We start from the raw sequence: 27,678 nt of genomic DNA, 5'->3' as shown, positions 1-27,678 counted from the left end.
AGAAGGCGTTCTACAATGTAAAGAGGCCGTCTTCGAAAGAGAGCATCCAGACTCGCTGGGTGCTCTCTTTCGAAAAAGCGGATTTCCTCTATCGAAAGATCCGCCTGCAGTCTAGACGCGATCTTTCGAAAGAGGCTCTTTCGAAAGATGCTTTCGAAAGAGCCTCTTTCGAAAGAAGCCTGCAGTCTAGACATAGCCCAGGAGTCAGCTTCCAGGAGCTGTCAGCCCCATCTCAAGAGGGGTCATAGACAGTTTAAGAGGAGGCACCACTCTTAAAAGTTTGGGGACCACTGTATTACATCTTACATTGTACTTGATTAGGAAATCTATACTCTAAGAGCTTTCCACAGTTCACAGACACTGTTTATATTTTTAACTACATTGCATCTTTCGGTGTACAGCACTTTGAAGATATAAGGCACAATGTCATGTTAAGCATTATTGCTATTATATTCATATTTGCCCAGGATTTATTGCTGGAGTCCTTCCCGTTAGAGTGCAGTCTGGCATTAGCACTAGATTTTCATCAGGGTGATGCAAACTGTACATTACTCCCAACATTACACAGCTGTCACCGTGTCCTCCGCTAGGTTTAATATTTGTTGTGACATATCTGATTTCTGTCAGAGGATAATGTTATATTGTTGGGAAAAGGACAACCCTAGCACACACAGCCAGTTATTATAATATATCTTCTTTTTCACTTACCCAGGTCTGCTCGTCTAGAGTCCCCCTGAAACTGAGATAATCCCAGAGGGGTAGCCGTGTTAGTCTGGATCTGCAAAAGCGACAAGGAGTCCTGTGGCACCTTATAGACTAACAGATATATTGGAGCATAAGCTTTCGTGAGCAAAGACCCACTTCGTCAGATGTATCTGACAAAGTGGGTCTTTGCCCACGAAAGCTTATGCTCCCATACATCTGTTAGTCTATAAGGTGCCACAGGATTCCTTGAGATAACCTTGTGCATGATTAAACAAGGCCATGGCTAGCCTTGTCTTAGTGTAGCTGGGGCCCTTAACTATGCTATAAACCATTTTACAAACGCTGCTGCAGAAGATTTCAACATGCTGCTGCCTACACAGTTTTAATCCCAGCAGTGCCCTCTGTTGGGGAGTTACTTGTCATATATTTTTACTATTGTCCTCTATTCCTAACATTTGCAATACAAGAACAACCTTTTGCCTTCGCTTCTGAGGGCTTGGGATGGATGGCAATGCAGGGTACGATGACTGCTAATGCGCTTGGAGGTGGCACAGGCAGCAGTTCTCTTCACTTCTGCTTCAGAAAGAATCAAGGTGTTTATCTCCCAGTGCCTGTTGCAGGACAGCAATTTTTATACACAGCCCCAGGGGCCTAGCTATGCTCACACTCTGCCTAGCACTCACCCCTAGCAACCACCTTTCTCTGAGGCTTGTATGCAAGACCCGGCGTACAGATCACGCTCTAGCTTGCCCTCACCCTCTAGCTTGCACAGCCCCACTGCAGATCATGAATGGTCTGGAGGACCTTCCCGTGGGACTTCTAAACTCTGGGCTTAATTTCACTCTAAGCGAGAAACTTTTCACAGTGTCTCTGGTCATCTGACACAATCAGATAAAAGCGCCTGGGGTCTGAGCTCAGGCGTCTGTGACAGCCCCTGTGAGCTGGTGCAGCGACAGAGCCGAGCACATCAGGAAAGTTGGAGTATTGAGTGCGACTCAGGCCTTGTTTACACTACGCGGCTATAACAATCAATCCCCCAGCCATTGATTTAGCATGTTTGCTTAGACGCTATAAATCAATCTCTGAGCATACTCCTGTTGATGCTGGTACGCCACCAAACAAGAAGGTTATGTCTACACTGCGCCTGTTCAGCGCAAGTAATACGCAAATGAGGTGAAGCGTGAATATTGCCGTGCCTCATTTGCATAATTAATTAGGCTCCATTTTTGTGCAAGAGGCTTTTCCGCAAAAAGGAGCCATCTACACGGTTCCTTTTTGTGCAAAAAAACCCTCTTGCATAAGAGCTGTTCTGCCACATTTTTTCAGGAAGAACAGCTTTTGCGCAAGAGGGGTTTTTGCGCAAAAAAGGAGCCTAATTAATTATGCAAATCAGGTTCTGCGATATTCCACACTTCGCCTCATTTGCATATTTCTTGCGCCAAACGGGCGCAGTATAGACATAGCCGAAGAGTAGCCAGCGTCAATGGGAGAGCAGCCCCTGCCAACCTTACCACACGCAAGATGCCACAGTGAATATGTTGACTTCAGCTACACTATTTGCGTAGCTGAAGTAGATTGACGGTGCTGGTAAGTGTAGACAAGGCCTCAGTAGTTCTCAAGAACAAAATGCAATTTGCAATTCACTAGTAGGCCATAGTCCCAAGTAGCATACAGTACTGGCTTATTATCTTGATGTTTTACAGAGTTTGGAATAAGGAGTGGCTTCAAAATATTTGACTAAAAATACTATTTCTAAATAAGGTATATTAAATGTAGTTTTTAAATGCAAAAAGTGAACATTGGATTACAGTTTATTTTATTTTATATGCTGATATGCGTAGCACTCTAGTTTTACTTCAGGAAATATTGTAATCCTTACATACTGCACACTGTGGTGGACTGCAAGCAGGGGCGGATATAGGGCAGGACGAACGGGGTGGCTGCCCCGGGCCCTGGGTTTCAGAAAGCACCGCGCATGCGCCGTGGCGCCGCTGCGCATGCACATGGCATCACTGCGCATGCGCCGTGGCAAAGGGGGGGCCCCGCGGAATTATGCTGCCCGGGGCACCGCAAAACGGTCATCTGCCCCTGACTGCAAGCGACTGCTCTCAAGCAGACATCTATAGAATTTTTAGTAACTTTCTTAATTGCATGTATCTTGTCATTACTTATCAAAACCTATACACAGCCTATTTCTGCATGCTCTATTCATTCAATGGGAGCAAAACCAGCAGAATTTAGTCGGCTCATTTGTGTCACTGTGCATCATGATGTTTCACCCTCTTAATTCAATATCATGAACTATACAAAACAGTAAACAAGGTTGGTTGTCAGGTCAGTGTCTTGTAATAAAAATTGCGCTGGGATTTTTGTGTTTGCAGTCTGCATTTACGTCAACAAACAGGCTAACGTGGGGCCATACCTTGACAGAAAAAAAGTGCAGCAGCTTCCAGATCACTTTGGGCCTGAAAGACCTTCCATGGTCCTACAGCAGGCAGTTCAGGCTTGCATTGACTGTGCACACCAGCAAAAGACTGTCTTCTCGCTTGTCAAGCAGGGCTATGGAGGCGAGATGGTGTCAGGTAAAACATTTTAAAAGGCTTTACAATAAATCTGAAAGTGCTATCATATCATAACCTTTCTTTTAAATCTCACGGTCATATCAGCGTTATCCAGCTCATTGTGCCAGCTACAATGAAGTTAGGAATTATTCTGTTGGAGTCAGTGGAATTGTACAGGTTTGAGATTACAATTAGGCCCCCGGTATATAGTATATTGGCACAAAAGGCTACTACAGTAGCTATTTTTTGTATGCTATTAACTGATTACACAGCCTAGTGTTCTTGTTATTGACCAAACCCATCATTGTGTTGGAAAATGTCATTTGTTTGGGCCTACAAAGCAGCCAATAAAAATTAAATATGATCAAAAGCACTTTAATGTTCTATCTGATTTCTAAATTAGTTTCTTCTTTTCTTCTAACATTTTTCCTGTTTCAAGGGTTTGGGGTTTTTAAAAAAATGTTTAATCAAACAGCAGGAAAAGAAGCAGTACTGAGGAAACAAAAGGATTGCCCTAACATGGGATGTTTAAATTGAATTGTATAGTTACACACAACATTATCCATTTGCGTAAATTATATGCAGTACAAGCAGGTCAAATACTACTCCTAGGTAAAACTCCCATTGACCTCAATGGTCCAAGATTGCTGTCTGTGTACAATCCATAAGCAGATCTGCTCTCACAGTGAAGTGAAGCTTAGCATGAATATTTTTTATAGAGCAGGAGGTTTGGGTTGTTGCTTTGGAATAAACGAATGCAATGAAAATAATAATTTACAAATCAGCTCCTGATGATAGTAAGCTGAAAGCAAGCAATAAGGATGGAATCACTCAGGATCCAGTTCAACCTGCTTAGCAAGGACCACCCCAGCTTTGCCCTATCACTGAGACGCTCTGCTTTGTTGACGCATAGCTCTGTCCTGCTGGGCAGCACCTGGTGATTGATCTTGACTCCTTTTGTTTCCCCTTCGGACACTCGAACTCCAGCTACATCTTCCTTGAAAGACACCAGATACACTCAGAAAAATTATTTTAATTAATTCCTGAAAACATACAGCTCAGTGGTGAGCGATGCAGCTTATTCATTTATTCTTCTCTATTTGCATGAGTATGGGTCTCATTAATATTACTGGGTGTATTGCCCCATTGATCAGGACTGAAAAATTAATTGGCCTGCTGATTAGAATCAAACTCAAGCACCAAAGCTGGAAACCTTATTCCGATTTTTTTGCCTCCCCTCCCTCCCAGCAGCAACAGGCAAGGGATTAGCGTGATCGTCAGGAACAAATGACATTGCAGCTATTTCTGGGTCAGATTATACTGGGTCAGAACCTCAACTGACATGACTTGACACAGCACCACTGAAGTGTATGGAGTTACACGATTTACACCCACAAAGCACGTAGCCCATAGTCTCCCATCCCCAATAAGAAGCATCCAACAAACAGAGGAACATGAGTTGTTCCAGCAGGATGCAGTATGGGAACCTTCACCCTTTCCTTGGAGCTACCTCAGCAGATGAACTTCCTGAATCAAAGGGTATATCTACACTACAAAATTAATTTGAACTAACAGCCGTTAGTTCGAATTAACTTTAATAGGCACTACACATACAAACCGCTAGTTCGAACTTAATTCAAACTAGCGGAGCGCTTAATTCGAACTAGGTAAACCTCATTCTACGAGAACTAACGCCTAGTTCGAATTAAGTAGTTTGAATTAAGGGCTGTGTAGCCACTAGTGGGAGGCTAGCCCTTCCCATTTTGCCCTGGTGGCCACTCTGGGCACAACCAGGGAATCTCTTCTGTCCCCCTCCCAGCCCCAGAGCCCTTAAAGGGGCATGCTCTGGCTACAGTGCCCGTGCCAGGTGCAAGCCTGCCAGCACCCAGCCAGCAGACCCTGCACCTGGCACAGCACGAGCCAGCCACCCGCTACCACCCATCCATCCGCCTCTTCCCGGGATCAGGCTGGCAGCTCCCAGGAGCCTGCCCGGGGCTGCAAGAGGTGGGCGCCCACCTGGTCTAATGCAGAGATCGTGGACCTCATCCAGGTTTGGGGGGAGGCCTCCAACGTCCACGACCTCCGCACTAGGCACAGGAAAGTGGCCGTCTAGGGCAGGATAGCTGCCAGCTTGGCCACCAAAGGCCACATGCAAACCCAGGAGCAGGTTTGCATGAAAATCAAGGTGGTCCAGTGAGACTCCCGACCCTGAGCCCTGAGCTTAGAACATAAGAACGGCCATACTGGGTCAGACCAAAGGTCCATCTAGCCCAGTAGCCTGTCTGCCGACAGCGGCCAACACTAGGTACCCTGGAGGGGATGGACCGAAGACAATGACCAAGCCATTTGTCTCGTGCCATCCATCTCCAGCCTTCCACAAACAGAGGCCAGGGACACCATTTCTACCCCCTGGCTAATAGCACTCCATGGACCCAACCTCCATGACTTTATCTAACTTCTCTTTAAATTCGGTTATAGTTCTAACCTTCACAGCCTCCTGTGGCAAGGAGTTCTACAGGTTGACTATTTGCTTTTTGAAGAAGAACTTTCTTTTATTAGTTTGAAGCCTGCTACCCATTCATTTCATTTGGTGTCCTCTAGTCCTTCTATTATGGGAACTAATGAAGAACTTTTCTTTATGCACCCTTCCACACCACTCATGATTTTATAGACCTCTATCATATTCCCCCCTCCGTCTCCTCTTTTCTAAGCTGAAAAGTCCCAGTCTTTTTAGCCTCTCTTCATATGGGACCTGTTCCAAACCCCTGATCATTTTAGTTGCCCTTTTCGGAACCCTTTCCAAGGCCAAAATATCTTTTCTGGGGTGCAGAGATCACATCTGTACATAGTACTGAAGATATGGTGTACCATAGTTTGATACTTCCCCTCCTCCTTTTTCCCCTGGCTTCCCCCTTCCAGCTCCCTCCTCCCAGGTTTCTCCCTCCCCTCTCCCACCCTCTCTCTTCCCCTCTTCCACCTCCTTTTCCCAGTCTCCCCAGAGGTTAGTCTCCCTCCACCCCCGGTTTTGTTAAATAAAAAGAGTTTCTATTTTTGAACACACGTATCCTTTATTTTTTACATCAGGAAGGGGGGCTAGGGAGGAGTAAGTGGAAGGAGGTGAGAGAGGAATGGGGTACGAGCCCCCGATGGGGAGGACTGGAGTGGCTCTGCAGGCTCCTCGGGCTGGAAGCTCTCCTGCAGCCCCCCCCGAGTGACCCCCCCGGATGGCAGCCTGAGGCAAGTGCAGCAGGGCTGATGGCCGAGTGCTGTGATGTGCTGAGTGTGGGCACTCAGGGCACTCCAAGTCAGGACTGCTTTGCTGTCCCTGATTGAGGTACACAAGTAAGTGGGTAACTCTGAGAACTGTCTGTCCGGGTTGGGGGTCGGGTCCCTTTAAGCACAGCCCTCGGCTAGCCTGATACAGCAACTCCATGCTCTAAGTCCTAACCTGATGCCCTGCCGGCACTGCTTCCGGCCAGCCTTAACTTCGGTTCAGGGTCCACTCAGTGTGGACATGCTAGTTTGAATTAGCAAAACACTAATTCAAACTAGTTTTTAGGTCTAGATACACTAGTTCGAATTAGCTTAGTTAGAATGAACTAATTCAAATTGTTAGTTTGAATTAGTGCTGTAGTGTAGACATACCCTAGGAGACTTATCACTTATCCAGAAAGTGCTTCCCATTTCCTCACCACCCACTTGCCTCCTTCTCACAAGAAGTTGAGTGAGACTCCAATATCATTTCAGGGTGTCGACTTCTCCTTCCAGCCTAACGCTTTACATAAATATTTTCTTCATATGCTTCCCAATCACTCCCCACCCCCTGCATACACACTTTCTGCTACTTCAAGCACACAAAGATCATTTTCAGATCTGATCTTCATCAAAGTCCTGGCAAGACTAAGCTAGGAGTTTAGGCCATTACAGAGGTCAGGGCCAGCTGAAAAATCCCCCGAAGTTCCCCTGAAGTATCTGGATCTAGGGTTGTGGTTTGGATCCCTCTCTATGGGAACTATTCTGTGCCACCAAAACAAGCGTTCCATAGAGCCATTTTCATTATCCATTAAAAAGATTCTCCAGCTGTTTTGCTCCTGTGCACTGTGGAGTGTACTGAATTGTTCTCTCTTGCTTTCCAGTTTCTGCTTCTTTTGACGGGAAGCAGCACCTCCTGAGCCTGCCCGTAGTGAACAGTATTGGCTATGTCCTGCGCTTCCTCAAGAAGCTTTGCCGCAGCCTACTGTGTGACAATCTCTTCAGTAATCAGCCTTTCCCACCCTACAGCAATGCCTTGGAAAACCTGGAGCAGTATGAGAATGGAAGGCTGGAGTCAGGTGGGTTTTGATTCAGCTACTGTTAAAGATGTGATGAGGACCAATGAAAATGAGGCTAACAGAGTCCTGGGTTTCCTAATGGATTGCTGGTTCTCTTCTAGGGCCATTTCCCTAGCAAAGGAAGCAGCTTGCTATACAGCAAAGCTTCAGATAGTCAGACCATGAGTTCATTTCTAGTATACTTGGTTCTCCATGGCACCAAATCCATGGCTGGGATGATGGGCAGTAGGGACTACAGTTATCTGCATCATGTATTCACTTTTTATTTTTATTTTAAAAAAACCCTCAGGGACCTGATACCAGCTACCATTTGTTTTCTACCTGTATTCTGCTTCATAATTCTTGTGCTGTTGTCTCTGATTGTTACACCTGTCAGTAGCTTCTTGTCTTCATTTCAAGGATCAGCTCTTTGAGCTGAGATGGTTTCTTATTATGTGTTTGTGCAGTGCCTAGCACAGTAGAGCCCCATTCCAAACTTGGGCGCCTGGGTGTTACTGTGATGCAAATAAGAAATAACCACAATTAATTCTGTATACTCTGGCATATTAAGTTCCAACATTTAGCTATGTGAGTGTTTCTTCTTGCAATCACTTTGTTTTGCAACGGATTCTTGAAAGAACGTGGTCTACCCGGTACTACATGCCAGGCTGCAATGTTTTGGGTGAGCAGTGGAAATGATCTGTAATTCAGTATTGTGTACCACTAGGGTTTTTTGAACGGATAATAGCCAGTGAGTGCAGCTTTGTAGATGGAAGCAAAGATGAAGGCTGCAATGTGGACAGGGTTTAGATAAGAGCTAGGACCACCACATTTGGTAGGTAGCTTCCTCTTATCATAACTTAAAGCGAGGTCAGGGTTTGGTTCTGTCAGGACAACGGGATGTACCTGGAATGCAACCGTTTTTCATCAAACGGAAAGGAAGTCTGTGATATACCACAGGCCCAGGGAGCAGCCATTGGCCAGGCAGTGTGGCCCCCATCACTCTGGGATGGCCCTGGGGAGCAGCTGCTGGCCACACCCACCCCTTGCACTGAGCTCCCACCCTTTCCCCAGAGCCTCCCCACAACTCCCATCCCCCTTGCCATGACTTCTGCACTCCACTGACTCCTGCACCCCCACCTCCTGCCCTGAGCCGCTCATCCCCTGCCTGGACTCCTGCACACACCCCCCCGTAGAATTAAAGGTCATCCTTTCAGTGCTCATCCAGAAGATAAGTCTCATAGGGCACGTATACAGAGCAGTGTTATTTCAGAATAACTAAGGGTATGTCTACACTACCACCCTAGTTTGAACTAGGGTGGTAATGTAGGCAACTGGAGTTGCAAATGAAGCCCGGGATTTGAATTTCCCGGGCTTCATTCGCATCTTGCCAGGCGCCGCCATTTTTAAATGTCCGCTAGTGCGGACTCCGTGCCGCACGGCCACATGCGGCACGGACTAGGTAGTTCGGACTAGGCTTCCTAGTCCGAACTACCATTACTCCTCATTTCAGCTTGGCCACAGAGACTAGTTCCACTAGTTATGAGCCCCAGGTAACAATCTGAGACCTGCTGGAGGCAGGGGCATCTCCCATTGGTGACTCTGAGCCAAATTTAATGGCAGCATAAATGACACATCAGGCATAGAAATCAAGTGCACGTTGTAAGGGAATATAAATGCAAAGAGTCAGTGGGTATGTTAAACGAGTGTCATTTACACACCAATGGAGGAAAAGCAATATACAGCAAAGTGTAGGCTACAATGATGAGAGTAGGGTAGGTGGGAAATCAATGGGAGCTGAAGTTCTCAGCTCCTCTGTACATGAGGCTGCTTTTAAACACAAGCCTGAACATTAGGCATCCAGTTTGAGACTTTTGGCCTGCCATCTTAGAGGATCTCTTATTCTAAATGACTGATAAAACACCGTGGCCATAATCTGCTGTCACTGACAGATTATTTATAGTACCATTTTTCACCCTGAACTTGCGTTGGCCTTAGTGCTCAATTGGCAGTCAATGAAGAGCATCACTTCAGAAGCTGTCTGCACATTCTGACTGCTGAGTAGATCATGAGGCTGCTCTGAGTGAATAGCCCCACGAGGAGGAAGAATTTCTGTTTCATACAGGCTCTTGTCCTGCACCACTTACACTTATGATTAAATTGAGTGTCAATTACAAGCTGATTCTGATACTTCACCTTGTGCAAATGTCATAACATGTCAAAAGGCAGCATCGAAAATCCCCTGGAAGCCACAGTTCCAAATCTCAGTTTGTTCAAAAGTAGTTTCCTCACATGACTATCAACCTCAGTGAATTTTGCAATGAGAATCCTGTAGTGATCTTCTATCATCTCCTCTAATGATCTGTTAGACCGTTGGGGGCAGGCCATCCATCGTTGCTCCGTCACTAACAGGATTTTTCCTTTCGTTATTAAAGTGAGTTAATGCATCTGAAAGATGCCAGGTGAACAGAACAGGGAAACAAATGCTTAGCATTAGCTACCGAGCTGGCTGGGCTGCAGCAGAGTGAGGTTTCCCCGTAATGGCCCAAACAAATCACTGCTTCTGGCTCGGAGGCACCAACCCACGGGGGAGTCTCTCGTGTCCATGCAGTCCTTAGCCTCTCTGCTTAGACTGTCACAAAGGGAGTCTGGTTGTGGTGCTGGTGTTTGTAATGTGGAGTGCTGTCTACCGGGAACTGGACTTAGTCAGCCCTCTCATTTCATGAAGAAGAGACACCAAGACTCTGTCACTAAGGCTATGTCTAGACTGCAGGCTTCTTTCAAAAGAGGCTCTTTCGAAAGCATCTTTCGAAAGAGCCTCTTTCGAAAGATCGCGTCTAGACTGCAGGCGGATCTTTCGAAAGAGCAATCCGCTTTTTCGAAAGAGAGCACCCAGCGAGTCTGGATGCTCTCTTTTGAAGAAGCCCTATTTACATTGAAGAACGCCTTCTTTCGAAAGAGGAACTTTTCCCGAAAAAACCCCTGAGTCTGGACACGGCCTAAGAGCCTGGATAGGAACCAGTGAATGAGAGGTGAGAGGCTCTATCACCAATGACTGTTCCACCACCTTCATTTTTCATCGGCAGTCACATTAAGTCAGGTGCTTGCCATGCGACACGCGAATCTGACAGAGCATAGCACTATTATACATCAACCTAGTGCTATTACTTTGGAATGGCTAATATCAGCTTCACATGAATCACTCGCAGCCCTTTAGAAGTGAGCGGCTCAGAAGAAACATTGTCCCCCCTGTCCTCCACCCCGCTACAAAATTTGTACTGCAGACGTGAAGAGTAGTGATGTCGTCGGAGGAGTATTCGACTCCAGTGTAACGTTAGGGTTGATTATAACAGGTTGTTTTGTTTCTCTAATATTTTTTTCCTTAGGCATTCAGGGGTAATGTTTTGGGGGTTTGGACAGCCAGTACCAAGAAAGAGATTTGTTGTATTTAGTCTGGTCATGGTGCCAGTGCTAGACACAACACAACACATACTAATAATTAATAGGAGGATCTCTGGATCTTCTTGGGTCCCTCAGCCATTGCTTAGTTTGCTTATGCCTAGCACAGGCTCTGTTCTGACGGATGAATTGTGAGCCAGAGTCTGCCATCTTTACTCACTTTGACTAGCAGTTAACTGTGCTTCTGGTCCCATTGATTTCTTGGTAATACAGTACTCAACCCGAGTGCGGGTGGCAGAATCTATTCTAGCCAGGCTATGCCCTTTGCAAATGCCATGGTTGAAGATCAGGCTCTGTGGGTTAGGTGAACAATGATGAGTCACTGAAGGGATTCTGTTGTCACTTGAGAGCATAAGGAATCCATACAGTGCCAGCATGTGCTGTCATTGTTATAAGTGAAAAGGTTACTTTCCTATGGAACTGCAGCCCAGTCCCATTCACCTTTACGTGCCAGGAGATACAGTGAAACCTTGGCACACAGAGGATTGTTGTTAAACTGAGCAATCGATTCATGGTACACGATGCTGTTATTGTGCTTCGGTTAAGTCAACATTTGAATGAATGAGGTAGCACGTACTGTGCTGTATAAATACCAGTGTATCATTCGTTGCTACAGTCAGTTATTATTGGTTTTGAAAACTCATCCACAAGATGATTGTCCAGGTTCATAAAACACATAAAAGCAATTAATGAGAAATTGCCTTTACCCACATAAAGCCCATAATGTGTGGGAGGTACACTTGGGGTGGTGATGCATACCCCATCAACCCTTAGCCAGAGAATGCATTTGCTACTCCAGTCTATGAACTGGATAAGTGACCCCCAGCCCCTTGATGTGACACCTACAAAGCCAATTGACCATCTACTATTCCCACTTACAGCAACATCCGTCCTCAATCACTCCCTTGCCATCAGTAGAAGAATTCCAAAGTTACCCTGGTGTAAGTAGGAGCAGAACTTGACCTGCTGCATTTGTGCACATATGTGTCTTATGACTCTTCCTCTGATCAGCTACTAACCAAGACTTTTGCCTCTGTGCAGCAGGGTCAGCACAGAGCCTTGCTCTGTTATGTGCATTACAGACCCCAATTTCCCCTCTCCTCCGTAGCCTCATCTGTCGTAGCTCCCTATGCACTCCTCATCAAAATGCCTTGTCTTTAGAGCAGGGAGATTGTGTGAGGCCCTGTAAACCTGTGTGAATTTCACACTGAAGGTGAGATTCCCATAATAAAATGCCATAGGACATTGCCAAAGTGCCAACGTTTTTCCATGGTTTTTGCTCTTTGGTTTGGAATCTAAACGGTCACTCTTTAAAAATGGCCTGTGCCTTTTTGCCTCTGTGTGCAAATGAATTTAACATATGTAGTGACCTCAGGGACTTAATTCTTGATTTACACCGGCAGAAGTGAGAGGAGAATCAGCTGTTGGATCCAGACATATTAATCCATTGACATCATGCAGTGGTCACTTTTCAACCTTGCTCTTGAGGTATTATTCACTTATACACACAGTCAGCTGCCAAATGCTAATGGCTACATAAAGGCCTGGTGGGAATTACTGATATATTTATTTAAACATATATAATGTACAATGTTTTCAATGTCTGAGAATTCAGACTCAGGATGCTCTATTCATAGCTAGCCCAGGTGCCTATTCTCAGCATTGCTACCCACATTTTCTTCATAAGCCACACTGCTAGATATGACCCTTTGTTGCCTCGGGAATTAGAATGTGAGGCATTGAGGCAGAGATCATGTCCTTCTGTGTGTAGAGAGCCTAGCCAAATGAGGCTCTCCCACAAATAGGGTGTGAGCAGCCGTGTTCACTATAAGCTGTGTGCTTGTGCGGCCACTCAGGAGCTCGGCTACGTCTACACTGGCCCCTCTTCCGTAAGGGGCATGTAAATTTCAAGAGTCGTCGTAGGGAAATCCGCGGGGGATTTAAATATCCCCCGCGGCATTTAAATAAAAATGTCCGCCGCTTTTTTCCGGCTTTTAAAAAAGCCGGAAAAGAGCGTCTAGACTGGCCCCGATCCTCCGGAAAAAGTGCCCTTTTCCGGAGGCTCTTATTCTTACTTTGAAGTAAGAATAAGACCCTCCGGAAAAGGGCGCTTTTTCCGGAGGATCGGGGCCAGTCTAGACGCTCTTTTCCGGCTTTTTTAAAAGCCGGAAAAAAGCGGCGGACATTTTTATTTAAATGCCGCGGGGGATATTTAAATCCCCCGCGGATTTCCCTACGACGACTCTTGAAATTTACATGCCCCTTCCGGAAGAGGGGCCAGTGTAGACGTAGCCGAGAAGTATAAATGCTGCCCAGCTGATGAGCAGAGCGCCCATAGCTAGGTTTTGTTTCGAATGGTGGTGCACATTCGCACATGTCTTGGTGCATGTGAAAAAGTATTCTGTACATGGATGGAAAAAATTAGCGGGAACCGTGGTGAACAGTCAGACTGGGTGGGTGGAGCCGGAGTTTGGAGCCCAGAACTAGCACTGAGAGCCAGAACCAGAGCCAAGCAATAGAGCTGACATGGAAACCAGGGGCCAGCAACAAGGCAAAGGAGTAGGGTCTGTGACAGCAGCTAGCCAGGGGTTCACCTAGTTGCACAGACAACCTCCTGGTAACCTCCCCAGGCTTAAGTAGTGCACTTGGACCAACCCAGGAGCCCAGGAGCACTTCCAGTCAGGTCCTTTTTGGGGAGCATGGGCCCACAAGGCTCTTGACCTGTCGATCCCTGCACTGCTAGGGCATGTCTACGCAGCAGGGGTAAAGCCAAAATAAGCTCCGCAACTCGAGCTACGTCCATTGCGAAGCTTAAGTTGAAATAGCTTATTTCGGCTTTTGGTGCTGTCTACACAGCAGGAAGTTTGAGTTAGAGCACTCTTCCTCTGACTTCCCTTACGCCTCGTAAAATGAGTGTGACAGGAATTGGAGTAAGAAGTCCTCCATTTTGTCATTATGTTGAAATAACTGCTTGCTGTGTAGACATAGGGGCTGTGTCTACACTGCACCCTGTTTCCGGAAAAGGGATGCAGATTAGACAAGTCGGAATTGCAAATGCAGTCTAGACGGGATCTTTCGAAAATAAAGCCTTTTCCAGAAGATCCCTTATTCCTGAATTTAAGAGGAATAAGGGACCTTTTGGAAAAGGCTTTATTTTCCGAAAGATCCTGTCTAGACTGGCGCTTTTCTCCGGCAAAGCCCCAAGCCGGAAAAAAGCGGCAGCCATATTCATGCAAATGCAGCGGGGGATATTTAAATCCCCCACTGCATTTGCAATTCCGACTTGTCTAATCTGCATCCCTTTTCCGGAAAAGGGGTGCAGTGTAGACACAGCCGGACTGTGTTATTTTGGAGTAATGCCAGTTATTCCAAAATAACACTGCTATGTAGACATAGCCCCAGACTTATCAAGAAGTGGCTTACAGCTGTTGCCCAAGGACTAGCAAACCTCGGTTCTAGCTCTGTCAAGCCTCACAGATACTATTGCAATACAAATAATAATAAGTCCCACAGCTGGTGAAATAGGTGTCAATTTCCTGCCCTTGTCCCTGTCCCCTGCCCGCCCCATGCAATGTTGAACAGCATGGGCTTTCCAGAGGTGCAATCTTTTGAATTGCATGTGCTCATTGATCTTCCAGAGGCACCTTTAATAAAATCTGGAGCATTAATCCTCCCAGCCCCTTTCAAACCTGCCAGCTGTGTTTGGCTTCCTGAAATTACCCCTTCAGTTTCAGCTGTGTATTTTATTTGTTTGCCCCTTTTTGTCTTGTGTCTTACTGTGATCTCAAACAACTGTTGTGTTCAATCCCAGGGGTTACTGCACCCCTTAGATGAGGGATGAGAGATAAGTCCTTGTTTCACCCAATGGCTGGAGTGGCCACCACTGATTCTTCTCCACCACTGCCCCTCCCCCAATAAGAGATAGGCAGACCTGAGAACAGTGAATCTTCCAGTTTCCCAGTCCTGACCATGCTGATGCTCTGGAAAAATAGCTGTGGAGCAGGGATCTGTACTGTGCAAGGGTGTGACGTAATGGGGGGGCTGTCTGCTCTGTGACCCGGGGTCCCCCTGCGCTGTGATGGAAAATTCTCACTGACTCTCCCAAATGTGTATTAACCCAGATACCCAGGCTCAGCCTCCCAGGGAGGGAGACAAAGGAAGGAGGGTGGAGACCAGCACCTGGCTGGGGGGCAGGGCTGGAAGAGAGTTTTAGTTTCTGTCTGGAATCATGGAGGAAGCAGCCTAAGCAAGGGCCTGGGATTTAGAGGCCCAGTCTCCCCCATCTCAAGGGGGGCTGAGGTATCCTAGGCCTGGCCCTGTAACCGGATTACATCTATGCTGTGCTGTATCCTGCAGAAGCAATAAACTCCCTCTATTGTACTGGCTGGTGGAGTCGCTTTGTGCCACTAAGGGGGGGGGGGCAGGAGACGGGGGAACCCCGCCACGCTGCCACAAAGGGCTGTTCACACACCCTATATTGTGCATCCAGTCACTAGCAGAACCACACCAGTTCCCCTGCAAAGGTCTTTCAGTGGAAGGGGACGGAGTGCTCCTCTCTTTGTAAACACACTGTGAGGCTTGCACAGAAAGTGCTGTAGCAATCAAAGTAGTTGTGTGGTCCAGTGGTGTCAGCCGACGGTCAGGGCAGTGTGTGTGTGTATGTTTCCGAGAAAAGGTTTAACGTCCGTGCCTTTACTGCTAGGACCGGGGTCCCATCGCAGAGGGTGGCCAGCAGGCCAACAGACGCCCCGTTATATAGGAAGAGCTTATTACATCTTAGATTTCAGCTGCTAGAATTTCATAATTCCTTCGCAGCGGGCAGCCTTGAGGAAAGACTGAAAGATGCCCCAGTGGGTCCTGTCACCTGGGAGTGACACAGATCCAAACGCCCAAGCTCTCCCTATATCTGTCCCTTTATGACCGGCTGAAGTTCTTTTAAATTGTGCTTGGTTCTGTTACAGCAACTGAAGGAGGCAGGTTAAAACTTAAACAGTTACAGGTTTATTTGAGGAAGCTTATAAATCATATGGTTACAATGGCTATTGCTCTATTTCTTAACTATTAGCAAAATATAGGTCTTAAAAATGGTTACAAAGAAGATAAAGATAGAAAAATAGAAATAATGGTACCAAGTAACAGCTTACTCTTTCTATGTGTACACTTAAGACAGAGGACCACATCCAGGTACCATTTTTACCCCCTTCTGTGCCTCTCGACTCCAGCATGTCAGGCCAGGGCCGGTCCCTCAATTCCTAGGAAAGACGAAAATACGAGGTGGGCGTCCCCATAGAACCTCGGGAGGTCAAACACCTAACCCGACCAGCAGGTAGAGGGTAGAATGACACTCAAAGTGAGTGTGTGCTGGGCCCAACTTTTATAATCATGGGGTCACGTATTTCTCTTTCTTATCTGTCATGCCAATTGATGCTGGTCTGTCTGCTGTGAGACCAGTTCTTACAAGGGAGTTGTGAACTTAATTTACACTTGTAAGAGAGATTTGAGGTGATTAAATTTTGAAGTACAGGACATTGTTTTCTCAGTGGGAAATTCCTCTTCCTGGGACTGTGTGTGTTCGAATCAACATAGGTGCCAGCCGCAGCCTCGAGGCCAGCTTATTGACTTAGCTGCTCTCTCTCCACATATCTGTGTTTCAGCTTCTCAGGATCAGATGAGCCAGCATAGACTATGCTGATATTATTGCTCCTTCTCTGCCCTGTGCTTCAGAGAGGCAAATAAGATGGATGATATGGAGGCAGGCTGTCTGGCCACATTCCACCCCCTGATACGACATACCACATCCCAGGAATGCAAGATGGTGGCTTGCCAGTGCCTCTTGCCCACCTTGGAGGAATTTAAAAGTACCCAATGGCCTGATTAGAGGGTTTAGGATCTAGGAATTGACTAGGGATCTTTCCTGGTGCTGTGTATCAAATGTGCATACAAGAGATAGCTACATTATCTAGGCATTGCACAATTATCTAGGCATTGCACAATACATAGGGTTATGCAGAAAAGGAGTACAACAATCAAAACAATTAAAACAGTGGTCATAATAGAGTGTAGGAAAGGAGTTAAGGAAAGTTCTAGCTGTTGGGCTAACCAATTTAGCCATGAGTTATTTACATTCTTAGTTACAGCATGTCTTATCCCATACCGTTTGTTGCCACTTCCCTTGCCTCCCCCCAAAGTTATTTTGAGGACTGCGGTAGTCGCTGTCATCGAACCATACCGGTCCCCATCTGAAGATGTCACTCTTGTTTCACCAGTCATTTGGGCTGAGAGGGACAAACTCTATTCCCAGTCCAGTGGAGGAGTCAAGTCAGGTGTTCTGGTACAGCAGTAGCAGTTGGGATGAGGAAGAAGACCATGGCGAGTTGGAGTGCCATGTCTCATTTCAATAGTCTGTAACTAACAACAGTGGTTGCAAGCGCTACAACAGCAAGCGGTATATATATATATACAAAAGTTCATGGTGGTTTCCCGGATCCACACCAGCATTGGGAGGGATCCATCCCACTGGAGCACTGTTCGGGGTCATTGCCTCAGTTTCCTGTGATAAAACATAAGGTTCGCCGGTCTTGGATACAATCCAAGCCTCAGTAATGGTTATTGGTGTTCCAGACTCCTTTTCCCTTGTAGGAGTGCAGTGAATGGATTTGTGTTCCCAAACTGGGGTGTTGGGACAGGGCTATTAAGCTGTTTAGTCCCATGACTGTAAACAACCCTGTTGCCACTGGGGTTGAGTAAGTAAAACCAATTCCTGAAACAATTTCCACTCCAGTTAAAACATACTTCCACCCTTGCTTACTGGTGGGTAGTGTACCAATATAAACTACTTGCCAGGTTGCCCATAGTGCTTTTCCATCTCTTAGTCTGGCAAACCATTGTCCTTCTGCTATATGTTTATGGCTTGTTTGTGGGTGATAGGCCACCCCCTGGCATGTGCCTACCGCACTGGCTCATCGCTTTCTGTGTGTCCCAAGGTTTCATGTAGCCAAATGTACAGGCGTTCCCAATCCACCTGGGCAGCAAAAATTTGTATTGCTGCATCTGCTAGGTTATTTAACTGTGCAGCTAGAGTATTATTCTTTTGGACACATGACTTATGCTTAAGGCATGTGGGGTTGCATGCTGGTATATCCATTTCCAATATTCCAATCTATGGTACTGGCCCTTGCCTCACAAGCTAATTGATTGCTGCCAGCTCTGCAAGTTGAGCTGTTCCTTCTACGTTTGTGGTCAGGGGTGCAGTGGATATGTCTGCTGAGACAGCAACAGCCTTCCCTGTCCACTTTCCTTTGAAATAGCCAGGCAGCCTGTATTCACATATAATGTTGAATTTAAAAGCAAGCCAAAAGTGTTATCAACTCAGCCTTGAAAGAGACAGTTAAGTTTCAAAGCTTGAGTTTCTAAACTAATAATTTGGTTTCTAGAAAGTTAAATGTCCTTTGAGTGCCCAACATAAGCACTAACCAATTTGTGCCTTGTCTGTTTGCAATTTTAAGCAAGCGGACATTATCCAAAACAAAATAAAACTAGTTAATTTGAAATCCACAAAATAGTTACAATATATAGAGCTCATTCTTTATGCAGTTAACCAATTAAGTTTCAGTAGAATCCCTAATTTTCCTTTGTAGATTTAACAAAGGTGTTCATAGACAAAATGTTTACATTTGATTGTTTCTTTGCATAGATCGTTTGCACAGTGCTTAAGGAAGAGGCTGCAAAGAAACAAGGTGTCATTTTTAAAACAAGATTTCCCTTCACATATTACAACCATCACTTAATTCCTTCCACACTCCCACAGAGTCCACCTTTTATCTTCACATTCCCTCAAATCACTTGCTTTGTCCTTTCAAAGAAAATGTTTCTCATTCCTAGTAACTTTCCAATGTCTGCTCTACTTTCCTTACTCCTGCTAAATGACTTTTCCCAATGAGACAGGTTTGTCTACTATTAATTTGGTAAGGGAGGGTGAGCTTGTTTACTAAGCCTCATACCTCCTGGTCCTTTTCTTAAACATATTCCTGAGGGAAGGAAAACAAAAAATAAATCTGAGAGTTGCTTTAACTCTCAGCACCCATCCTTAAGGGAATCTAGCTCTGTCTGGGTACTAAGGGACATGCATTTCTACCTCTCTACTTCTGCAGCAGAGGTATCAGCCAATTTTGAAGAACACCTCTTTACAGGTTTTCCACAGAAGACAAAAACTGCAGCTGTTTCCCTCTCCTTTGAAGTTGAGGGTTACATATACACAAGTAGTTAGCCAATTTGTCTTGTAGGTCTGAAATTGTATGGACAGCAATTAACACTTGATCAGACCAAGGGCTATGCCCAAACCTTTGCAAGATTTTGTTCAAAAGGGGTAACATCTTTTATAAATGCCAATTGTCTCAGTCTTCTCTCTGCCTTCTTAAAAGACTGCTTACATTTAAACTTTTCCTAGTATACCCAACCTCTTATTGGGACTAAAATAGTAATACCAATACCTCCTTTTTCTTTCCTTTTCTGGAGGGCTACAATTTGAACTTTCTGTTCTCTATTACCTGCAAAGCTTCTTTGTGCTGCCAGCTAGGGCATTTACATCACAAAGGAAATCACAACCTGTTGTGGCTCTTGGAGCTTTCACAGCATTTTAGTTTGTTTGCAGGTTTTACTCATTCTATAGTTTACAGGAAAATGTGCAATCTTTGTTTACAACACTACTTAGCCACATTAAACTTTGCATAGGGTATAACTCTCTCTTTATGCTTACAGTTTTCCTGTACCTTCATTAAACAACTTGGACTAAAATGGTCTTACCAAACCAATTTGTTTTAAACCTGCAAACAAGATTACTGGACCTTGAAAACTTCATATTACTTACACTATATATATATATCTACACACAGATACACATACATTCTCTCTGAACCTTTCTTACACTATTTCTACATAGCTGTACAACAATTACATTCCCTTTTTATTCATTGGGGTAATTCAGTTCCAATAGAACCCCCTCCCTTTAGAGTTCTTTTAGCAGTCTCTCTAATCAAATGTACAGATTTGAATCAAATTTGCCTGGATTATTTACAGACATTCCTTTGGAAAAAGGGCCCATTTTTCCTTCAGAATGACTGTAAAGAAACCACAGTTTTCTATCTACACCATTTTAGCATTTGCACAACTGCATTTGCTCTCCATTCTCTGCAGAGTTTAAATTCTCTGATTCTCTTTTCTTAAAACACTTTCTTATCTCTAAAATAAAAACTGGCCTTGTTTCAGATATTACTCTTGTAAGTATGCTTAAGGACTTAGATTTCCAGTACTTACTGCCTTTTTCTCAGTTCTACCACAAGGCTTTCAATCTTATCTGTTACCTGCCTGCTTGTCTGTGCCTGATCCTGTTTTCCCTTTTTCTGCCTGCTTGCCTGGGCCTGATCCTGTTTTCCTTGCTAAATGGAAAGTGGCTCCTTTCCACAGACTCAGGCTTTGTCCCATTCTTTAGCTTGCAGGCAGTTCTATACTTACAGAACTGTACCCACAACTCCTCAGGATTTCCCCAATCCTTTTCTAACATTTCTCTATCCCATTTTGGGTTGCCCCAGCCTTCCTGGGCAAACCCTTTCTCTATACCACTAAAATCCATGTCTATCATGACAGGCTTCATGTTGCTGTATGTGAACCAGTAGCACAATCCTGCCGACTACGCCAATTCTGTCAGCCGACGGTCAGGGCAGTGTGTGTGTGTATGTTTCCGAGAAAAGGTTTAACGTCCGTGCCTTTACTGCTAGGACCGGGGTCCCATCGCAGAGGGTGGCCAGCAGGCCAACAGACGCCCCGTTATATAGGAAGAGCTTATTACATCTTAGATTTCAGCTGCTAGAATTTCATAATTCCTTCGCAGCGGGCAGCCTTGAGGAAAGACTGAAAGATGCCCCAGTGGGTCCTGTCACCTGGGAGTGACACAGATCCAAACGCCCAAGCTCTCCCTATATCTGTCCCTTTATGACCGGCTGAAGTTCTTTTAAATTGTGCTTGGTTCTGTTACAGCAACTGAAGGAGGCAGGTTAAAACTTAAACAGTTACAGGTTTATTTGAGGAAGCTTATAAATCATATGGTTACAATGGCTATTGCTCTATTTCTTAACTATTAGCAAAATATAGGTCTTAAAAATGGTTACAAAGAAGATAAAGATAGAAAAATAGAAATAATGGTACCAAGTAACAGCTTACTCTTTCTATGTGTACACTTAAGACAGAGGACCACATCCAGGTACCATTTTTACCCCCTTCTGTGCCTCTCGACTCCAGCATGTCAGGCCAGGGCCGGTCCCTCAATTCCTAGGAAAGACGAAAATACGAGGTGGGCGTCCCCATAGAACCTCGGGAGGTCAAACACCTAACCCGACCAGCAGGTAGAGGGTAGAATGACACTCAAAGTGAGTGTGTGCTGGGCCCAACTTTTATAATCATGGGGTCACGTATTTCTCTTTCTTATCTGTCATGCCAATTGATGCTGGTCTGTCTGCTGTGAGACCAGTTCTTACAAGGGAGTTGTGAACTTAATTTACACTTGTAAGAGAGATTTGAGGTGATTAAATTTTGAAGTACAGGACATTGTTTTCTCAGTGGGAAATTCCTCTTCCTGGGACTGTGTGTGTTCGAATCAACATAGGTGCCAGCCGCAGCCTCGAGGCCAGCTTATTGACTTAGCTGCTCTCTCTCCACATATCTGTGTTTCAGCTTCTCAGGATCAGATGAGCCAGCATAGACTATGCTGATATTATTGCTCCTTCTCTGCCCTGTGCTTCAGAGAGGCAAATAAGATGGATGATATGGAGGCAGGCTGTCTGGCCACAAGTGGAAAGGGCACTGCTGTGGAAGTCTGTGCCTGGCTCTGCTACTGGCCTGCTGGCTGATTGGGGGCAAGTTCCTTCATGTGTCTGGGCCTCTGTCCTCATTTGTCAAATGAGGATAATGATTCTGGCCTCCCTTGGTAAAGCCCTGTGAGCTCTATGGATGGAGAACACCATATAAGAACTAAGGAACTATTGCTGTTTAAATTATTATGAAACTCTCATCCTCAAAGTAACATAGAAGAGACCGAATAAACAGCTGTACAGAAATTTTAAACCCACAAAGGGCATGAAAACCACAATGTTTTCCCTTTCTAGTGTTGTGGATTGTTAAATCTTCTCCTGTCATGCACTGGGAAAGGTGCTCATGGCCATAGCGTATGCTCAAAATAAATGGCTTTTATAACTATCAATAGATTCAGCTTGGCTCCAGTGTTTAATTACCTGCAAAGGCCATTTATTGCCTCATATATTCCTCTACCATGAGCATTATCTCTTAAATGATAAATAAAATATTACTGTCACATTTAAAGGGGGGGAATGAAGGTACTGTGCAAGCTACCCAACTACAACCAAATCTAATATAAAACATTTGCCTAATCTTACCACTCAAGCAGGGAGGGGGTGGATTGACCACAGTGTTTGAAGTAGGGGAAAGAGGAAAGTGTTTGCTTTCTCGGGCTATTTTCTTTCTTTTCACCACCTGAAGCTCTGAAAAGACCCTGCACAACCTCTCCCCATTTGAGAACCGATTGACTGCATTTCAGAATGGGGGGGAGGCTTATGTTACAATGATAAATCATTAATTACCCTTTAGCTATGTGAACTAGAAATTGACCTTTATACATAGATTTACTTTCTGAACATAAAATGTAAGGTGGCAACTCAGTGAAGGAGCAGAGAGCAACACATTTTGAGTAATTTGTTACTTGTCAACTTAGCCCTCAAAAATGCCAAGGAGAGAGAGGAATTCTTGAAAGTGGAAAGGGATGTAATAGGTGACGTTAAGTAACAGAAAATCAAAATGCAGCATCAAGAATAGATTCCCTATAAAATGAGCTGCTAAGTTGTTGTTAGTCTCCCATTGCAAATTCGAAAAGGTCCATTGTCTGGGACCTTTAAAATTAAATTGGACAAAACACTAATAAAGGTATAATGGAATAAATCCATCACTGTAAGGAAAGGGAGAGGTGACCCAGTAGATTAAATTCACCCGGTGTAGATTCACTGAAAACGATGTAGTTCCACCAAAGAGGAACTTGACCCAGAAGATATTTTTTATCTCTAACACCTATGATTGAAAGTTTGCTAACTCAGTGGTGCATTGAGAAGGCTTCCAAAAATTCTTTGGTGATGTTATCAGTATTCAGACACAAATAAATGGACTGCTTTTACTTAATTCAGGAATGGCCAACACTTTCAGTTCTCAGCTATGTTTGGAAATTAAACTCATATGCATGCCCAGAAATAGAGTTATTCCCAATTCCTCTGACCTCCCAAGAAGAAACGTTTCTCATTCTCCTCTGGGTTACAGCATCCATGCTCACTTTGAAAACAAACCATCCCCTCTGAATAAGATCCTTCACAAGTTGAAGGCTGGAGCCTTGTTAACAAGTGCCACTAAAAACAACTGAGGGGGGAACATGAGTGACTTGCATTACTGAACAAATGGTACTTGCAGAGCAATGGCTTGCAGTGAGTGACCTGGTCCAAGTGCAAAACAATTTACAGCAGAATCCAAGTGTTGTTAATGTTGAAATTAGGACATGGAACCAAATATGGAATGGGACTTTCATAAGGGCACTAGCTAAAGCTGTTTTCTAAAATACATAACTCAAAGCGTGTCAACAAAGAATTTGGATGAAATGATTAGAGTAAGTGCCCAGAGCGTGATGGATGAGAGAGCATCCACTATGGATAAAAATACACATGAGACAAGTGTTTTAATTCATGTCTTACATAAATGCAGTCATGCAGAATGAGCATAAAATATACCTAGGGTCCTAGTAAGATGTAGAATTTTATGCTTATGGTTATATTTGTTTCAACTTGTTTGGATTTTTAAGATTTTCTTGGAATTTCTTTTCATTCTTTTGAAGTGGTTTAAATGTGAATTATCACAAGATGAATTACATGTAAGTTAAATATAAATCTTAAAAAACAACTAATAGTCCTGCAGCACCTTAGAGGCTAACAAAAAGTGTAGATGGTATCATGAGCTTTTGTGGGCACAACCCACTTCTTCAGATGGAATATAAATATGAAATATGAAAAATATGAATCTCCCATTCCTAAAACAATGTGTAAACTATTTCATGTTAATTAACAATATGATTCAAAATGTCCATCTTACAGTCCAAACATGTCCAAACAACTGATTTGTTTAAAAATCCCACAGGCAGTAGTCCACTGTTATAAAAAATATCATTTACCCAAGTGACATTTACATTAGTTAGTAATGTACAAAAATTTTCATAGCCATCATGGAAAAAAAAGTCTTCTATAACTTTTATCTCATGCCAGTTTGTGCCTATCTCAGGTTATTCATGTGCTGCCTGCAGTATGATAATACACTTTGTGATACCATGGAGAAGGGCTATGGAATTCATAGAATCATAGAATCCAAGGGCTGGAAGAGACCTCAGGAGGTCATTGAGTCCAGCCCCCTGCCCAAAGCAGAACTAACCCCAACTAAATCAACCCAGCTAGGTCTTTGTCAAGCCGGGACTTAAAACATCTAGAGATGGAGATTCCTCCACCTCCCTAGGTAACCCATTCCACTGCTTCACCACCCTCCCAGTGAAATAGTTTTTCTGAATATCCAACCTAGATCTCCCGCACTGTAACTTGAGACCATTGCTCCTTGTTCTGCCATCCGTCACTACTGAGAACAGCCTCTCTCCAACCTCTTTGGAACCTCCCTTCAGGAAGTTGAAGGCTGCTATCAAATCCCCCCTCACTCTTCTCTTCTGCAGACTAAATAAGCCCAAATCCCTCAGCCTCTCCTCATAGGTCACGTGCTCCAGCTCCCTAATCATTTTGGTTGCCCTCTGCTGGACCCTCTCCAATGTGTCCACATCTTTTCTATAGCAGGGGTCCCAGAACTGGACTCCAGATGTGGCCTCACCAGTGTCCAATAAAGGGGAATAAATTAAATACCGTATTTTCCGGTGTATAAGACGACTTTTTATACTAAAAAACATCCCCCAAAAATCGGGGGTCGTCTTATACGCCGGGTATAAACATACTGTAGCTTCGGCTACATACAGAACGTCCCTGTGCTGATACTGTATGTACCGCGCTGAGCCAATCACGGCAAGCGGTGTCATCTATTAATGCATACAAAGCCTGCTCGGATTGGCTGAGTCAGAGAGGCGGGCTATTACAACCTTTGCCAATCCGAGCAGGCTTTGTATGCATTAATAGAATACACCGCTTGCCGGGATTGGCTCAGCGCGGTACATACAGTATCAGCACAGGGACGTTCTGTATGTAGCCGAAGTTACAGTACTGTATTAGGGCACATCCAGCGGGCTGGTGTTATTAAATGGTGTTGCCTCGGAAGGGGGGGTAGTCTTATACGGCGAGTATAGGCCAAAAACTATGTTTTAACTGGAAAATTAGGGGGTCGTCTTATATGCCCAGTCGCCTTATACGCCGGAAAATACGGTAGCCAGAATGGTGTTTTCCATTGTCCATGGACAGGAAGCCCATGCATTATGAGAATTTGAGCTTATGCAAGGAACAGACTAATAGAGATGGCTAGAGTGAAGTGCAGAGTGCAATGGCATTGTGCAAACTCCTCCTCACAGTTATGCTTTGGCAACATGGTGCTAACACGAAACACTTCTGCTATTCTTGTTTTGAATCTTTTCTGATCAGAGGTTAGTCAGGTGCACTGAGTGTGGCAATACAGACAATGAACATGGGGACATTTGATGGATTTGAAAGGTAGAAAATATAATACTGGAGAGGAAACATTTTTTTCACTCAACATGTTCTTTGGTGCAGAACATCTTGCCATTGGACGGTGTTGAGGCCAAGATACTGGGGGGAAAAGGAACTGGGAATTTAGCTGGAAGTAGCAAATCCGGCATTACAATAATGAATGCTTAAAAAAAAAGTGTGGCATAGAAAATAAACACTCATGAGTCAGGATTTAAACTAATATCTAGGTACTGGGGATTAGGATGAGACCTTCATGGGGTAAGATCTTCCTACTGTGGGATTCTTGAACTGTTCTCTGAAGCATCTGATGCTCGCCAGTGCTGAAGACAGAATACTGGACTGAATAGCCCGTGGGTCTGGACATCTGGCAGTTCTTAAGGACTGATTTCCATTAAGGCAGCATTTGAGCTTGCAACTGTATCAGTAGAGGAATTGCCAAAAAAATGAGTAAAGTTGAAAGTCACTGTCATTCCCTGGTTCCAAAAAAGAAAGATATTTGTTTATGTAAAATTCTTCATGAATTACAAGATTATAGTTTTTCCTCCCCCTCCCCACTGTTTCTCCCTCTTTATTTTATGTCCTTCCCTTTCCTTTTCAATTCTTTTCTGTTTCCATTTGCCTCTAACAAAAGGCAGGGGGGAAGGGGAAGCAAAACGAAAAAAGAAAACACTGCTTCATTTCCATTTTCCAGTTATAGGAAAAAATTTTAAACCATTTTTCTATGTAATTTTCAACTGGTTCTAGTGCAAGGTGAGTGCTTTAACCCATTCTGATACCCAGACTCTGTGTAGTATGCATTTATTAGTAGCGATTGTCTTAGTACCCTAAAGTTTGCTAAGTGATTATACGGATGTCATAGAAACACAGAGCCTGCTTCAGTCAAACTGCACTCAGGAGAAATAATTCTTTAGCAGGTCATCGTTATAGCAGTGCCATGATTTCAATATTCTTAATAAATATAAGCACCAATGGATGGGGGTTCGTTGTGTTTCCCTGGTCCTGCCTTTGGTTTGATTGTTTTAAAATGAGTCTGATCACATATTCCTGTCGATGATGCAACAATTGCCATCCCATAATTAGAAAAATCCAAGCGTGGCTGCAATGAAATGCTCTCATCATGTGCCACATTCTTGCTGCTCACTGGCTGTTTGTGGTTGCCTCAGTGATGTTTTGATTCCTGAGGGAACCATCTCTGTGTCACTTTCTTTCGTTAAGAGTGAGTTGCTTAGCTCTGCTTCCATAAAGCAGATGTGGCTCCTTTAATATTGCCTGACTAAGCTAAGACAGCCCCGGCCTGGTGTGGAGAAGGTACTGTAAAGTTAAATTGCTTCTTTTGAGCTGGCTGTTGTTGGATGTTGAGGGATGTTGGAGTAACTTGTGAGCAGATGCTTTGTTTATAACCAGGGTCATAGATGGTGTTGCCTACAAGACTCACACTTTATTGTGAAGAGCACTTATACATTTTGCTGCTGGAGATAAGGACAGAGATCTCTTCACAGGCTGTGTACAGGGTACATATGTGCATAATACTATGGTGCTGAGATTCTGGAAATGCCACTGCATGAGTGGCATATTCTCATGGAGTTGTATGTCTGGAGAGGGGATGGAGCTGAAAAGAATGGGGGGTGCTGTCACCATAATGTAAATCAGAGTTGGAAAACCCCAATTCATTGTCATCCCCAGATAGACACATGAAATATTAAACAACTGTAGGGGTATAAAGAAGTAATTTGCTCAAACAGAAATGTGTGATTCTGTTTGATGGACACAGAAAATGTTCGTTCATGAGCCTTTCGGCATCTGGGTTAAAATGAAGGTTGTCAGCTCACAACTAATGCATGCCTGGTTAGAAGATAT

General features: G+C 44.4%; 1 protein-coding gene across 2 annotated transcripts in view; it reads left to right on the top strand.

Moving 5' to 3' along the window:
• SCML4 (Scm polycomb group protein like 4) overlaps window positions 1-27,678 on the top strand; it is a 132,512-nt gene that overhangs the window by 65,295 nt on the left and 39,539 nt on the right. For both annotated transcript variants that reach the window (XM_075923966.2, XM_075923965.2), the window contains exons 4-5: window positions 3,087-3,287; window positions 7,403-7,597. In XM_075923966.2, the coding sequence (XP_075780081.1) occupies window positions 3,087-3,287; window positions 7,403-7,597 (396 nt within the window). The remainder of the gene's footprint in view (window positions 1-3,086; window positions 3,288-7,402; window positions 7,598-27,678) is intronic.

This window comes from Pelodiscus sinensis, chromosome 3, assembly GCF_052426305.1.
Source record: "Pelodiscus sinensis isolate ZL-2025 chromosome 3, ASM5242630v1, whole genome shotgun sequence".
Classification (NCBI taxonomy): Eukaryota; Metazoa; Chordata; order Testudines; family Trionychidae; genus Pelodiscus; species Pelodiscus sinensis.
The sequence above is the reverse complement of the archived record's forward strand: the minus strand, read 5'-3'. Positions and strand labels throughout refer to the sequence as shown.